Source organism: Hirundo rustica, chromosome 26, assembly GCF_015227805.2.
Source record: "Hirundo rustica isolate bHirRus1 chromosome 26, bHirRus1.pri.v3, whole genome shotgun sequence".
Classification (NCBI taxonomy): Eukaryota; Metazoa; Chordata; class Aves; order Passeriformes; family Hirundinidae; genus Hirundo; species Hirundo rustica.
In genome coordinates, this window is record NC_053475.1 from 194,670 (window position 1) to 205,168 (window position 10,499).

The 10,499-nt window shown below is 55.7% G+C and overlaps 1 protein-coding gene across 1 annotated transcript; it reads right to left on the reverse strand.

Annotated features, from left to right (window-relative positions):
• Positions 1-219: 219 nt before the first annotated feature.
• DDX49 (DEAD-box helicase 49) lies at positions 220-9,708 on the reverse strand. Its single transcript, XM_040087027.1, has 13 exons — positions 9,588-9,708; positions 9,043-9,166; positions 8,873-8,958; positions 8,516-8,637; positions 7,708-7,895; positions 7,013-7,153; positions 6,685-6,760; positions 5,968-6,044; positions 4,846-4,943; positions 3,737-3,811; positions 2,838-2,926; positions 2,593-2,664; positions 220-1,608 (listed from the first exon to the last, which is right to left on the reverse strand). Exons 1-13 carry the CDS (start codon positions 9,700-9,702, stop codon positions 1,420-1,422), a joined length of 1,452 nt encoding a protein of 483 aa, XP_039942961.1. The 5' UTR covers positions 9,703-9,708; the 3' UTR covers positions 220-1,419.
• Positions 9,709-10,499: the final 791 nt, after the last annotated feature.

Genomic DNA, 10,499 nt, shown 5'->3' on the forward strand with positions numbered 1-10,499 from the left:
CGGTGCCCGGAGCTCCCCCGCTGCCATCTGCCGGCAGAGCCCGGGCACCGGGAACGGCCATTCCTGAGGGGAAAAACCCGATTTTCGGGGCCGTTCGGAGCAGCAGAGCGAATTCGAGCACCCAGAATGCTCAGTTCTTCCCCAAACCCCATTTTATCTCCACACACGTGCTGCTCTCCACCCTCAAACTCCCCCCCAAAAAATCCCAATGACCAGGCATTTGTGGCAATAAATATTTATCTGGGCACGGGCCCCAGACGTTGTTTTTGTGAAGCACAGAAATAACAGAGTTTCAGTCACAGAAAAGGCACTGAGGATCAAAGCTGGGACAGAGCTGGCCAAAAGCTGGGAATTTTTGCCTCCAGAGGGAAACAGAACTGGATTTTAGGATCGCTCAGCCCCTCGCAAACACACACAGGGGGAAGCCCCAAACCCCTCTGGATGGAAGGAGGGAATCCTGGGCTCTTCTGAGCAGGAATTCCCTTGGAAACCCCCGAGAGCGGGGCCCTGTCTGCAAACCAGGAGCAAGGAGAACTCCCAGGGCTGCAGCCTGAGGCAGAAAAACGCTTGGAAAGTACAAAGGTTATTCCCAGAGCAGGATTATTCCTGAAGCAGGATTATTCCCAGAGGCCCAGGATCAGCCACAACCTCCCCCTGCATTCCAGGAATTCTCCCCTCTGGGAAAACTCTGGGCTCTGGCACAGACAGAGGCTGAGCTCAGCTTTGTCCCAGGATTTATTTTTAGACTCTGGCTCAGGGGAGGATCTGTTGATCCAAACAAGTTTGAGCGGCAGCCGCAGCCCCTGGAAGGGACAGGAATTATTCCAGCAGGAATCCAGGCCTGGCCTCTGCTCCGGCAAGGAATTCTGATTCTCCAGGAGTGATCCAGCCTGCCAGGAACTGTGCAGGGGGGGAAAACTTCCCTGGGAGGGTGGGGAGGGGCTGGGATGGAATTCCCAGAAAATGTGGCTGTCCTGGATCCCTGGAATGTGCCAGGAAAGGTGGGAGAAGGGAAATTCCAGGGAAACCTTGGATCCGATTCCAGAGCCTAAAGGAGCTCCAGGAGAGCTGCAGAGGATTTGGGCTGAGGGATGGAATTCCAGGACACAGGGAATGGATTAAACTGGAAAAGGGGAACCTGGGTGGGATTTGGGGAAGGAATTCCTGGCTGTGAGGGCAGAGATGGAACGGGCTGGAATTCCCAGAGAAGCCCCAGGATCCCTGGAAGTGCCCAGGGCCGGGCTGGAGCAGCCTGGGTGGAGCTGGATGAGGTCTGAGGTCCTTCCAACCCAAACCACCCCAGGATTTGGGGATTCTTCCCTTCTCCCCAGCGCTGGTTTCAGGTCAGGAACGTCCACATTGAAGCGCTCAATCCCAACTTCCCCAAAGCAGCAGCAATTCCAGGCCAGCCCCAGGATGTCACTGCTCCTCCTTCTCCTCCTCCTTCTCCTCCTTCCTCCTCCTCCTCTCCATCCTCTTCTGCAGTTTCCTCTTCAGCCGCAGCTGCTTCCTCCTCTCCAGGCTCTGCTGCACCTTCTCCCGACATTCCCTGTTCTTCCTCCTGATCTTGGCCAGCTCTGCTCTCCTCCTGGCCTCCAGCTCGGGGTCCTGCAGGGAGAAACGCCGCGACTCTGGGGACACGGGACAGGGGACACTGGGGACAGGACACTGGGGACAGGACACCGGGGACAGGGACACTGGGGACAGGACACTGGGGATGGGGACAGTGGAGACAGGACATCGGGGACAGGGACACTGGGGACAGGACATCAGGGACAGGGACGGGACACTGGGGATGGGGACGCTGGGGACACGGGACACTGGGGATGGGACACCAGGGATGGGGACAATGGGGACAGGACATCGGGGACAGGGACGGGACACTGGGGACAGCCCCAAGACATCGGGGACAGGACACTGGGGACAGCTCCAGGACATCAGGGACAGCCCCGGGACACTGGGGACAGCCCCAGGACACTGGGGACAGCCCCGGGACATCGGGGACAGGGACACTGGGGACAGCCCCTTGGCCTTTTCCAGGTGCCCACAGCTGAGGAGGCTCCAAAGCTCAGCCCCTTCTCCATTCTCCCCAGAGCATTTCCCACATCCTAATACATGATAATGTATTTAACATCGTGATATTTAACACATTTCGATGATATTTAATAATGTTAACGTAATAGCTAATATTTAAACATAACACCTAATGTCTTAATACAATAATATTTAACAGGACAATATTTCATTTTACATTGAATACCGGTCAAATTTTTAATAGAATACTATTCAAATTTTTAACAGAATACTGGTCAAATTTTTAACAGAATACTATTCAAAAATTTTAATAGAATAAGTTATTTTTAATAGAATAATATTTAAAATTTAATAGAATATTTAAATTTTACTCGAATAAAATGTAAATTTTAATAGAATAATATTTATTTTTATTAGATTAATATTTAATAATTATTTTAAATAACCTTTCCCCACCCAGAAGGGGAGTGAGCCCAGCAGGGAGGGAGGGACTGTCCCTCCCTTTCCCTTTCCCACATTTTACCAGCCCTGAGCAGTCCATAAAGCAGCAGCTCTCACCTTCCCTTCCAGAATCATCTGTTTCCTTTTATTGATTTCCTTCTTCTCATCAAAATCCATCCCCTCCAGCTCCTGCGGAGGGAAGAGCAGCGCGGCAGAGCTGGGCGTGGCTGCACACCCACAAACCTCAACCCTCAGCACCAAAAAACCCCTGAAAAACGGTGAAAACCCCCCAAAAACCCCAGGGAGAACCCCAGAGAGAGGCTCCCCGCGCGTTCCGCCGGGACTGCCCAGGGAGCACTCACGATCTCACACTCCCTCCTGGTGACGTTCACTTGGGTCAGGATGTCCAGCACCAGCTGCTCCTCCACGGAGAACTCCTGCAGCTTCAGCTCTGAGGCAGGGCGAGACACGGAGAGAGTCACAGAACAGGGAGGAAAAAGCAAAGAGATCAATCCCCGGAATGAGGGGCGGGATTGCTCTGTGCTGTTGTTAAATGTTAGACTGGGACACGCTCGGATCCTCGAGCTCCTCAGCCCCCGAGGGCTTCACTCCTCCCCTCTGCCAGCACAGAACGCGGCATTGTTTGGGTCTGTTTCCCAAAAAAAACCATAGGGAATGTGAACTTGGAGAGGGGAAAAGGGGAATGTGAACCTGGAGAGGGGAATGGGGAATGGGAACATGGAGAGGGGAATGGGGAATGTGAACATGGAGAGAGGGGAATGGGAACCTGGAGAGGGGAATGGGGAATGTGAACATGGAGAGAGGGGAATGGGGAATGTGAACATGGAGAGGGGAAAAGGGGAATGTGAACCTGGAGAGGGGAAAAGGGGAATGGGAACCTGGAGAGGGGAAAAGGGGAATGGGAACATGGAGAGGGGAATGTGAACCTGGAGAGGAGAAAAGGGGAATGTGAACATGGAGAGGGGAATGGGGAATGGGAACATGGAGAAGGGAAAAGGGGAATGTGAACATGGAGAGGGGAATGGGGAATGTGAACATGGAGAGGAGAAAAGGGGAACGTGAACCTGGAGAGGGGAATGGGGAATGGGAACCTGGAGAGAGGAATGGGAACCTGGAGAGAAGCTGAAATCAGGGATTCAGCTGCTCCTGCTCTTTTTCAAGCTGGGGAAAAAAAAGGGGGGGAAAAGAAAGGGGGGGAAAAGAAAAGGCGGGGGGGGAAAAAGGGGCAAGGCCCACTCACTGATCTCCTCCTCGATGGCGTGCACCAGGTGGATGTCGTACTGCGTCACCAGCGTGATGGCCGTGCCCCTCCGCCCTGAAACGGGACAGAGCCGGGCTGGGGGAACGCTGCAGGCAGCGAGGGCTGCACCCCAGCCACCCCTGAGACACACCGGGGTGCTCAGAGAGATCCTTTTCCTGAAAAATTATCCTGTGAAAAGTGTCAGGCCTCGTGACCTGGGGTGCATTTTGTGACCATTTTGGGTCCATTTTGTGACCATTTTGGGTCCATTCTGTGACCATTTTGTGAACATTTTGGGTCCATTTTGTGCCCACCTTGGGTGTAGCCCTGGCCAGGCTCTCGTCCTGCCCAAGCCGTACCCTTAAATGCCTTTTAATAAATATCTGCTTTATTCTCTAGCTCTGTCCAGACTAAAACTTATAAAAGTGTGAGGCCTTGTGACCATTTTGGGTCCATTTTGTGTCCATTTTGGACCCATTTTTTTACCATTTTGGGACAATTCTAGGACCATTACGTGCCCATTTTTTTACCATTTGGGGCCCATTTTGGGACAATTCTAGGACCATTCCGTGCCCATTTTTTGATCATTCTGGGCCCATTCTGTGTCCATTTTGGACCCATTCTGTGTCCATTTTTTAACCATTTTGAGCCCATTCTGTGTCTATTTTTTACCATTTTGGGCCCACTCTGTGTCCATTTTTTGACCATTTTGGGCCCATTCTGTGTGTATTTTTTACCATTTTGGCTCATTCTGTGTCCATTTTTTGACCATCCTGTGTCCATTTTTTGACCATTTTGAGCCCATTCTGTGTCCATTTTTTAACCATTTTTTGACCATTTTGAGCCCATTCTGTGTCCATTTTTTAACCATTTTTTGACCATTTTGAGTCCATTTTTAAACCATTTTGGGCCCACTCTGTGTCCATTTTTTAACCACTTTTTTGCCCGTTCCGTGCCCATTCTGCCTCCACCTCCTGTGCAGCGCTGGCCAGGCTCTCGCCCTGCCCAAGCTTTGCCCTGAAAGCACTCCAAGAACCCTCTCCCTCACTCCCCAGCTCAGCCCCGCAGGCCCCGGGGCGGGAGGAGGTCCGACAGCCCCGGGCGCTCACCGGCGCGCGCCGTCCTCCCCACGCGGTGGATGTAGATCTTGGGCAGCCCCGGCGTGTTGTGGTTGATGACGAGCTGCACTGCAGGGATGTCCAAACCTCTGGGATTCAGGGGGAAAAAAAAAATCAAAATAATTAAAAAAAAAATTTAAAAAAAAAAAAAAAAATCCACCCAGTGTCACTGAGACACGCAAAGCAGTCACACGCAGACAAGAGATTTTCGCAGAGGTCCTTCTGATCCAGCTCACAGCTGAGAGAGCCGAGAGAAGAGAGAGCCCTTTGTTTATTTCTTACTTTTTATTCATTTCTGGGTCCAGCAGAAGATTGGCTTTTTGGGGTTTCCACCCCTCAGCCTCAGTGGCCAGACCAATTGTCAGTTACAATTGTTTTCAGGTTAGAAATACGCAAACAAAGGACAGAGAATGAAAACAAAGGGATTTGTTTATGTTACATCTGTGGGAAAGGTAGAAACTGCTCTTAATATTGTACAATAACTAAAAAGATCTGACTCCATTTAAGAAAATCAAAAGGCTCAGAAAAACTCAGAAAAACCAGGGTAACAACCCAGTTGTGGTCAAACAGCTTAAACGGTGCAGAAATTAAACGCCCGAACGTTTGGGGTGGGAGGGGATTGAAAATCAGTTTGGTTCCAGGCTTTGCTTTGGGTAGGGACGCTTCAGTTAAAGCAGGGGTCTCGGTTTAATTCCTGCTTTCTCCAAAAGCCACAGATTTTCATGGGTGGAGTCTTTATTGGCTGATTGGAGGATAAACTCCTCCCTCACAGAACTCAAAAATTCCCTAATTCCTTCCTCAGGATTCAATAATTCCCTAATTCTTCCTCCAAAAATTCAACAATTCCCCAATTCTTCCCTCACAGATTCAACAATTCCCGAATTACTCCCTCAGAATTCAACAGTTCCCTAACTCCTCCACCACAGATTCAACAATTCCCCAACTGTTCCCTCAAATATTCAACAATTCCTTAACAAATTCAACAATTCCCTAACTCCTCCCTCACAGAGTTCAACAATTCCCTGACTCCTCCCTCAGGAGTTAAACCCCCAGATCTGGGGGGCTCTGAGGGCTCTTGCTAAGCTCAGCCTAAGCTGGTTCTGGTGAACAAACCTGGCAGCCACGTCGGTGGCGATGAGGATCTTGAAGATGCTGGACTTGAACTTGGCCAAAGCCGCAAATCTCTGCTTCTGTGGGGAGAAAACTCCAGGTGAGAGGGGTGGGATACAGCCCAGGGAAGAAAATTCCAGATTTCCATCCCAAATCTCTGAACCTTTCCCTGAGCTCCACCCAAAATCCCTGAACCTTTCCCTGAGCTCCATCCCAAATCCCTGACCCCTTCCCTGATCTCCATCCCAAACCCCCTGACCCTTTCCCTGAGCTCCATCCCAAACCCCCATAACCTTTCCCTGAGCTCCATCCCAAATCCCTGAACCTTTCCCTGAGCTCCATCCCAAACCCCCTGAACCTTTCCCTGAGCTCCATCCCAAATCTCTGACCCCTTCCCTGAGCTCCATCCCAACCCCCCTGAACCTTTCCCTGATCTCCATCCCAAATTCCCTGAACCTTTCCCTGATCTCCATCCCAAACCCCCTGAACCTTTCCCTGAGCTCCATCCCAAATCCCTGAACCTTTCCCTGAGCTCCATCCCAAATCCCTGAACCTTTCCCTGAGCTCCATCCCAAACCCCCTGACCCTTTCCCTGAGCTCCATCCCAAATTCCCTGACCCTTTCCCTGAGCTCCATCCCAAATCCCTGAACCCTTCCCTGAGCTCCATCCCAAATCCCCTGACCCTTTCCCGGGAGCAGCCAGGATCCTTCATCCCTCACCTGTTTCATCATGGAATGCAGAGCCACGGAAGGGAAGTTGAATTTCCTCAGCATCATGTTCAGCACCTGGCAGTCCCTGGAAAAGGGGTGGGTGTAAGAAAAACCCAGGAAAATCCTCAGGATGCACCGAGGGGCCGGATCAGGACAGGGAGGGATTGTCCCACTGTCCCAGGGTGTTCCAGCACGGCCTGGGACAATTCCAGGGGTGGAAAACTTGGGGAAGGCAGGGACTGACCCACTTTTCCAAAATGGCCTGGGACAATTCCAGGGGTGGGAAAACTGGGACAGGGCTGAGTGCCAGGGAAGAGCGAAGGAAAAGCCGTCTCACTTGCAGGTTTTGGTGAAGATGATGATGGCCCAGTCCTGGTGCAGGTCCTGGAAGCTCTGCACCAGGTGCACCAGGTAGGCGTCCTTGAGCGCCTCGGGCACCAGCAGGTACCGCTGCTCCAGCTCCTCCACCGTCCTCACCCTGCGGAAAAACAGGGAAAAACCAGGGAAAGCCCGGGATTGGCGAGGCTGGAAAATCCCCCGGCGCCGTGGCAGGGAAGAGAATTATAAAATTGTAAAAGAGTTGTAAGAGAAAGGCCTCATCAGGCCTGCTCTGCTGAAGTGCCAAAGCCAGCCTGGCACTTCTGAGGGATTTCCAAATTCCCAAGCAGAAATAATCTGTGTGTAAAAACTCTTTAGCACAACAGCCTGGGTTGTTAACGGCCAACAACTGTTCCTGGGTTGGAAAACAAATGCACCCGGAATAAGAAGGGATTTGTCCCACGGGAATCAGTAAAGAAAATACCTGAACAACCCAAGAACAGAGAGATCTGATGAATTCCCAGCTCTCTCAGGAATTCTCTATCCCCTTTTTCAGCCCCCTCAGGAATTCTCTATCCCCTCTCCCAGCTCCCCAGCCCCTCCACATCCTTGTCCCAACAGGCCTGGAAGCGCCTCAGCAGCGCCAGCACAGAAAAAAAGCAGTTAAAAAGAAGATTAAAAACCCAGGGAAAACCCGGAGCTGGGGGCACTCACTGGGCCTCAGCCTCCCAGAAGAAGGGGCTGTTGGCAGCCAGGGCCCGCAGCTGGCTCAGCGTGGCCGTGAGGGTGGCACTGAAGAGCAGCGTCTGGCGGCGCGCGGGCAGCGCCTCCAGGATCAGCTCCAGGTCCGCGCTGAAATCCGCGCAGCCCTGCTCCAGCAGGCGGTCAGCCTCGTCCAGCACCTGGGAAATGGAACGGAGCGGAACTGAATGGAAAAGAATGGAACTGAACGGCTCCCTGAGCTGAGCTCCCCTTCCCTGGGCCGTGTGCTCCCCTTCCCTGGGCTGTGCTCCCCTTCCCTGGGCCGTGTGCTCCCCTTCCCCTGGGCTGTGCTCCCCTTTCCCGGGCTGTGTGCTCCCCTTTCCCGGGCCGTGTGCTCCCTTCCCCTGGGCTCTGCTCCCCCTTTCCTGGGCCGTGTGCTCCCTTCCCCTGGGCCGTGTGCTCCCCTTCCCATTCCCAGTTGCATTCCCAGGAATGCGCCCCGGGTTGCAATGCTGGATGTCACCAGCGGTGTGTGTTCTGCCAGCTGTTAACTCCGGCTGGGGAGGGGTTTCCTTTATCCCTTCCAGGACCCCTCCCTCATAACTCTGGGGGATATCTGCTGTCAAACCAGCTGGGTCAGTGCTCTTTGTCCCTTCCAGGACCTATCCCTCATAATTCCAGGGGAATATCATCTCCTGTTACACCAGCTGGGTCACTGTTCTTCGTCCCTTCCAGGACCCTTCCTCCCTGGAGGGGATATCTGACACCAGGGAAGGAGGGGTTCCCAGGGAATGCCCTTCCCCAGGGAATTCAGCTTTACCAGGAATTTGATTTTCCTGAGGCTGAAGGTGCTGGAGCTGCGCAGGTGGTCGGCGAGGCGGCCGGGGGTGGCGATCACCACGTGGGGCTTGCGGGCCAGCTCCAGGGCCTGGGCCACCATGTCTGCAGGGAATGGCAGGGAAAAGCTCGGGAACGGGGCAGGGAAAAGCCGGGGAACGGGGCAGGGAAAAGCTCGGGAACGGGACAGGGAAAAGCCGGGGAACGGGGCAGGGAAAAGCTCGGGAACGGGGCAGGGAAAAGCTCGGGAACGGGGCAGGGAAAAGCTCGGGAACGGGGCAGGGAAAAGCTCGGGAACAGGGCAGGGAAAAGCCGGGGAACGGGGCAGCTCAGGACTCACCCAGGCCGCCCACCACCACACAATCCTTCAGGCCCAGGGGTTTTCCCAGCACTCGGAACTGCTCGGCGATCTGGTACGCCAGCTCCCTGCGGGGAGGGACCGGGAGAGGCGGCTCAGCACTGCCCGGAGCCTCCCGGGGCCCTCCCGGAGCCTCCGCGGGGGTTCGGTACCTGGTGGGGGTCAGCACGAGGCAGAAGATGCCGTAGGGATCCTCGGAGAGCACCTGCAGCACGGGCAGCACGAAGGCCGCCGTCTTCCCGCTGCCCGTCTTGGCACAGCCCAGGCAGTCCCGGCCTGCGAGGGCAGCGGGGCCGCCTCAGCGCCGGGAAACGGGAACGGGAAAGGGAAAAGGGGGAAAATGGGGCACCGGGGGAGAGCGGCCGGGCCGGGAGCGGGAGGGAGGAAAGGGGAACGGGAAGGGGAAAAGGGGCACGGGAGAAGAGCGGCTGGGCCCGAGGAAGGGATGCGGACCACGAGGGGTCGTTCCCGGGGATGGGACGGGGACCGTGAGTGGAATTCGGGGGGATGGAACGGGGACCGTGAATGGAATTCCCGGGGATGGAACGGGGACCGTGAGTGGAATTCCCGGGGATGGAACGGGGACCGTGAATGGAATTCCCGGGGATGGAACGGGGACCGTGAGTGGAATTCCCGGGGACGGGACCGGCCGCACAAGCTCCCCTTCCCGGGCGCGGCGATGGCCCGCGGCGCTCACCCTGCAGCACGGGCGGGATGCAGGCGGCCTGCACGGGCGTGGGCCGCAGCAGCCCCACCTGCCTCGCCTGCTCCGCCAGCCACGGCGCCAGCCCCAGCACCCGGAACTCCGCCATGCCGGCTCCGCCGCGCCGCGCGCACGATGGCGTCACGGCGGCGAGCGCCGCTGATTGGCCGGCTCGCTCGGCGCGGCGTGTCGCTTCGTGACGTTTCAGTTCCTCGCCTTGCTATTGGCGGTTTCCATGGAGACGGCGGGTCCCGGCGGCCCCCAGGGCGCGGGCGCTTCCGGGGACGTGTCTGAGGGCGATGGCGGCCGGGGCGGGCGCGGCGGCGCCGGGGGAGGCGGACGAGCTCTTCGATCTCCGCAACAACTTCTACATCGGCGCCTACCAGGCCGCCATCAACGAGGCACAGCGGGCCAAGGTCGGGCAGGGCTGGGCGGCGCTGCCCGGGGCCCAGCGCGGCTCTGCTCGGGCTCCCTGAGGGAGCGGCTCAGCGGCGCGGTCCGGGCGGGATTAGGGGCCCCGGGAGGGCCCGTGTGGGGCCGGTTCGGATTTGTGTGGGGCGGATTTTGGGTTGTGTGGGGCCGATTTTGGGTTGTGTGGGGCCGGTTCGGGTTTCTGTGGGGCCGGTTCGGGTATTTTTGGGCTGGGTTTGTGTTTGTGTGCGGCCGGGTTGGGGTTTGTTTTGGGCTGGGGTTTGTTTTGGGTTGGGGTTTGTTGGGCTCCTGCGGGGTTTCGGGTGCCCAGAGCCCTGAGCGGTTTCTGTCTGTGCCGTCCTGCAGCCGTCCAGCCCGCAGAAGGAGCTGGAGCGAGACGTGTTCCTCTTCCGAGCCTACATCGCCCAGGTGAGGCCCGGGCTGGGGGCTTCGGGGCATTAATTACACCCTTCCATTGATTAATCCACCCTTCCA

Coding starts and splice junctions, on each gene's coding strand:
- DDX49 (XM_040087027.1), bottom strand. CDS start 9,702: ATGGCGGAGTTCCGGGTGCTGGGGCTGGCGCCGTGGCTGGCGGAGCAG. Junction 6,045..6,684: donor TGCATTCCATGATGAAACAG/GTGAGGGATGAA, acceptor TTCTCCCCACAG/AAGCAGAGATTTGCGGCTTT. Junction 2,927..3,736: donor CGCCATCGAGGAGGAGATCA/GTGAGTGGGCCT, acceptor GCCCTGCCTCAG/AGCTGAAGCTGCAGGAGTTC.